We start from the raw sequence: 5,374 nt of genomic DNA, 5'->3' as shown, positions 1-5,374 counted from the left end.
GCCAGGATGGTCTCGATCTCCTGACCTCGTGATCCGCCCGTCTCGGCCTCCCAAAGTGCTGGGATTACAGGTTTGAGCCACCGCGCCCGGCCCCACTTTTCATTTGAAGGAACTGAGGCCCAGAGAGGGCAGGTCCTGTGGCCAAGATTGCACAGCAGGTTGTGGCAGAGCCCAGACCTGCTATATGACTTTCAGTGGCTGCCGCAAAAAAATTACCAACCAGGTGGCTTCAGACAAGGGAAATGTATTTATTAATTAATGTATTTTTGTTTTGTTTTGTTTTAAGATGGAATCTTGCTCTGTCACCCAGGCTGGTGTGCAGTGGCATGATCTTGGATCACTGCAAGCTCCATCTCCCGGGTTCAAGCGATTCTTGTGCCTTACCCTCCCAAGTAGCTGGAATTATAGGTGGGTGCCACCATGCCTGGCTAATTTTCGTGTTATTTTAGTAGAGACGGGGTTTCACCATGTTGGCCAGGCTGGTCTGGAACTCCTGACCTCAAGTGATCCTCTCGCCTTGGCCTCCCAAAGTATTGGGATTACGGGCGTGAGCCACTGTGCCCAGCCCACTTCTCCCTTCTTGATGCAAACAAAAAAGTGGATGAAAGGAAAGAAAAGGAAAATATCCCAGCCTGGGTCAGAACAGCTTCCTTCCAAGGACCATGACCCGTTTTCTTAATCATTTTGCTTCTAAAAAATTATTTTCTCCCCAAGTTAAAATTTAGAAAAGAAAGAAAATTCTTGCTCCCCTTTTGGAAAAGCCGAAACCCCTCCCAGCGGGTGCCGGTGGCTTCCTGGGCCCAGCCCCCTCCCAGCCCTGGCTTCCCAGCTTTACAGGGCCTTTTGTGTGCAGCATCCCCGCCTCAGCAGCACGCTGTCTGCCACCATTGGACGCTGCTCTGGCCCTCGGCAGGGACGCCCTGGCACACAGCAGGGGCAAGCTGGGGCCTGCGAGCCCTCCCTGAGTGATGGGCCAGGTGGCGCCTCAAGCTGGAGAAAGGCCCAGCTGCAGTGAAAACGCCAAAAAAAAAAAAAAAAAAGAAAAGAAAAAGGACAAGGGGAGAGGAGGTGGGTGACATTCTGGCCGGTGGGTTGGGAAACTCAACCCTGAGAGTGGCGTGGGATCAGTTTGCAGAATGGGGAGGGGGTTCCCATCAGAACCGCATCAGCCTGACTTCACAGGTGAGGAATTGTGGCTCAGAGGGGCTGCAACCTCCCCTGTAGGTGCACAGCCAGGTGGGGCTCAGGTGACTTCAGCACATGTTGGGTCCCAGCATCCCCAGGGACCAGCCCTGCTGTTTCCAGCTGAGGAAACTGAGGCCTCGAGGGGGCGGGTTCTGGCCAAGGTCACATAACCCTGGAAGATTCAGAGGGTGGGGCTGGGCAGCCGCCCCACGTGGGGCCGTGTATGGTGGCTGGACAGAGGCCAGGCAGAGGAGGGAGGTGGCTGTTACCAGGGGGAGAGGCAGATTCTGGCTGGGAGCCCGGACGGGGCCACCTCCTGCTCCTTCAGGCCGAGGCAGGACGCAGATCTGAACCCTGGAGATACCAGATGCCGGAGGCCGGGGCCAGTGTCACACCACCTCGGCACCCCCTATTCCGCCCTGCACTGAGGGGCTGTGATTTGCCTTTGGGCAATGTCACCCTGGCACAAAGCAGGCCTGGCACCTCCCGGGGCTTTGGCCTCCCTGGGTGACCAACTGGTTCCAAGTGCGGCATTTGACGGCCGGCCTTGCGCTCAGGCCTCCCGGTCTGCACATAGGGCCTTTTGCTGGGCTGCTGGGAGGGTCGGAGCAGACCCTGCTGGGCATGCAGTACCCCTCGGCCTCCTTCTTGCAACCCGAGCCTCAGTTTCCCCAGCCAGAGCCCACACTCCCTGCCCATCAAACAGCAATCACTGAGTGGCCTTGGTGCCCTCGATTCTCCACATCTGGCACACCCCTGGCAAGTGGCAACGGGCCAAGGGTCTTTGGGGAGGGATGTGGGATCCTCATACTCCACTGTGCTATGTGGCCTCAGCTGAACAGCCCACATCCCACTCTCCTTGTGGCTTCATTTTGGAAATCAGGGTCTCCAAAGGGGTTCTTCAAGGGACCCTGTCTGCAAAATGCAGGATGAAGCTAGGCTGAGCCTCTGAATCCTACTGAACACTCTCCAATGTCCTCAAAATCAATCCCACCAACTCCTTGAGGCCGGCGCACATTGCCCTCCCCTTCCTCCCTCCGGTCCTCCTGCTGGCCGTTCCGGCCATTAGAGTTCTACTCCACAGCCTCTGCCCTCGCTGCCCTCACTGCCTGGAGTCTCCATTCTCGCATCTTTCCATGCAAGCCCCCATCCTCATGGTATGTGTCACCTCCTAACACACTCATCCTTTCTTGAACCAGAAGCTCATGAGGGCAGGACCAGGCCTTGTGTCTACCGCTGAGCCTAGCACTTGACAGTAGCGAACACATTTGTCAAATAACCAAATGTCCCTTTTCCTCCTTCCTTGGAGATCCCATTGCCTCACTGGACAGAAGAGGAGACCAAGGGTCCGAGGGGACCACCCCCCTTCTCCAGTGCCCCTGATTGCTGCTCACCTGGCTCAGGGGCCCCATCACGGGGCCTGGCGGGCAGTGGGCGGGGGCCCCGTGGGCGAGGGCCGGGCCGGGCCAGGGCCACGGGCCCCAGGAACTCGACATAGGTGCCAGGAAAGTCACCTCGCTGCCGTGTGCGCTCGTTGAGGCCGGGCATCCAGCCCACGCTCTGTGGGCAGCGCTCGCCACCCTCGGCCACACCCAGTGCCTGCAAGGCCGCCCGGCTCACTACCAGCACGTCGCCAGGCAGCAGCTCCAGGTCCTCTGGCCGTTCCCGGCGGAACGGGTACAGAGCGCGGTACTGGAAACCCTCAGGGCCCGCCATGGCCGCGTGGGTGGGGTGGGGTCTGGATGGTTAGGTGGCTGCTTGGAGTCCCACTGGCCCCATTGGCTGGAGCAGGGTTGGGAGGGTCCGCTGGGTTGGCTTGGGGTGCTGGGACCTCTATCTCCAGCAGTCACAGGCGACCACGGGGGCCGCTCATGCCTCGCTTCAAATTATTCCATGACCCTTACAAGGGCCACTCGTTGCTGGGTCCACCATTCGTCAACTGGTGGGAGGGGGTTAGTGGCGTGGCGTCAGGTCACTGGGCCACTGAGTCCTCCATCAGCAGGTGTGGCTGGGGCAGGCTGCTCACGCCCTCACATGGAGGGCCATGGGCGCCCAAGGGTGGCGGCTCTGCTGGCTGCACCAGACGAGGGAGCCAAGGGTGCAGGCTGCCACCATGCTCGGCCAGCCGAGGACGCCGACCTAGGGAGACAGGGATAGGGCAGCGTTAGCCAGGCCAACTCCTCTCACCCCCAACACGGAAATGGGCCCAAATCCTGATTTGAAATTCCCTGAATCACTGGGTGACCCTGGGGTCAGTCCCTCTCAGGGCCTCAGCTTCTCCATCTGTAAAATGGGTCTACTGACAGCCTTCCCTTGGAGCTGCTGGGAGTACAGCTCCCAAGAAACTGCCCCAGGTATACTACATGCTCAGTAAATCAGTTTTTCTTTTTTTTTCTTTTTTGAGACAAAGTCTTGCCCTGTCGCCCAGGCTGGAGTGCAGTGGCATGATCTCAGCTTACTGCAACGTGTCTCCCAGGTTCAAGTGATTCTCCTGCCTCAGCCTCCCAAGTAGCATGCCACCACGCCCAGCTAATTTTTGTATTTTTAGTAGAGATGAGGTTTCACCATGTTGGCCAGGCTTGTCTCGAACTCCTGACCTCAAGTGATCCGCTCGCCTTGGCCTCCCAAAGTGCTGGGGTTACAGGCATGAGCCACCTTGCCCAGCCTGTTTTTTTTCAACAGAGGTGGGGTCTTGCTATGTTGCCCAGGTTGGTCCCAAACTCCTGGGCTGAAGCAATCCTTCCGCCTTTGCCTTCCAAAGTGTTGGGATTACAGGTGTGAGCCACTGCACCCGGCCAGTAAACAAGCTTTTCATCGCCCCTGTTACAGAAGGGGAAACTGAGGCTCAGAGCAGGGAGGTGTCTAGGGCCATGCGGTAGGCCAGGAGGAAGCCAGGACTTACACCTAGATCTGCCGACTTCAAGACCCAGTTGGACATGAGGGGGCAGCAGCCAGGTGGCCAGGTACCCAGGGTGGGGAGGACACAATGGGGGCCACTCCGGTTGCTTTGGGAGCTCCATGGAGGGGTCAGGCCAGCTGAACTAAGAGGTAGGGAAGGAAGTCCAGGAAGAGGCCCCTGCACAAGCAAAGGCCTAGAGGTGAGTCCAAGCAAATGGACCTCCAGTCTCTGCAGAGGAGGAGTGAGTGGGCTGGCAGGTAGCTCCAGCCTGGGGCCCAGAGGAGGCGCAAAACGCAGATGGGGAGGTGCTTAGAGGGAACCTTAGCCCCAGGGAGGGACAGGGAGCCAGGAGAAGGTGGGGGTACTGCAGCTGAGGAGCAGAGGAGGCTGCCGGCCGCAGGGCATTGATCATTTCCCCAGGAGCCCCAGTCTGGGGAGGCAGAGATGGGCACAAATTCCCATCCTAGCCCTGCAGGTTCAGACCTCCTGTGATGGACAGGGCTAGGGTGACGGATGGATGTGCTGTTCTAGAGAATGGATCATCACAGTGGATAGGAAGGCGCGCTAGGCATAGGGAACGGCACATGCAAAGGCTTGGCAGCGGGTAAGCTGCTTGTCAAGGATTCAGGGTGGCTATAAGGATAGGTGCTATCCACCAAGGGGCCCGAGTGTCAGGTGGAGGCTCTGAGCATCCTTCAGTCATGGGGAGCCCCAAGAGGTGTCCGAGCAGGGCGGAGGGGCGCCACATTCTCGGGTGCCCAACTTACCCACTCCCAGGTCTCTATTACCCTCGATCTACAGGTGGGGAAACTGAGGCCCCGAGAGGGGATGCCCAGGGAACCGCCTAGATCTGCCTGCCAGCCCGCCCCCAGGCCCCGGTGTGCGCGCCCCGGGAGCAGCGCTCCCCGAATCCGGGAGGCGGGAGGGGCGGGGCAGGCAGGGCTGGGGGCTCCGCGGGTGAAGGCAGGGCCTGCGCGCTCACACAGACGCGCACTTGGGTCTGCATGGACCCGACTACCCTGCTAGGGGACCGGAAGTGGGATCGACCTCCCCCCTGGCCCTCCTGCACCCTATTCTGCCCTGCACAATGCCTGGGCGCCCCTCGGTACTATTCGAAGCCCCATTCCAGGCAGGGCCTCCCTTCATTTGGGGCCGCGGCTCCAGTCCGGTATCATGGACGCGGGGAATACCCCCATTCTGCCCCGACCGTCCCAGGGAGGCTGCATCGCTGCGGAGCCGAGCCCGAGGCCCCCCCCCTTGCCTGCGGCCCCCCCAGTTCCCGCGGGGCCC

General features: G+C 59.8%; 2 protein-coding genes across 2 annotated transcripts in view; both read right to left on the bottom strand.

Moving 5' to 3' along the window:
* The window catches only part of PIK3R2 (phosphoinositide-3-kinase, regulatory subunit 2 (beta)), a 16,404-nt gene extending 13,078 nt beyond the window's left edge, over positions 1–3,326 (bottom strand). Inside the window, exon 1 of the mRNA XM_011925914.1 lies at positions 2,580–3,326. Coding sequence (XP_011781304.1) covers positions 2,580–2,901 — 322 coding nt within the window. The 5' untranslated portion in view covers positions 2,902–3,326. The remainder of the gene's footprint in view (positions 1–2,579) is intronic.
* Positions 1–5,374, bottom strand: part of IFI30 (interferon, gamma-inducible protein 30) — a 27,333-nt gene that overhangs the window by 21,647 nt on the left and 312 nt on the right. The window lies entirely within an intron of this gene.

This window comes from Colobus angolensis, unplaced genomic scaffold (assembly GCF_000951035.1).
Source record: "Colobus angolensis palliatus isolate OR3802 unplaced genomic scaffold, Cang.pa_1.0 Scaffold66, whole genome shotgun sequence".
In the NCBI taxonomy this organism is placed as follows: Eukaryota; Metazoa; Chordata; class Mammalia; order Primates; family Cercopithecidae; genus Colobus; species Colobus angolensis.
Note: the sequence above shows the minus strand (reverse complement) of the source record. Positions and strands in the feature narration are given on the sequence as shown.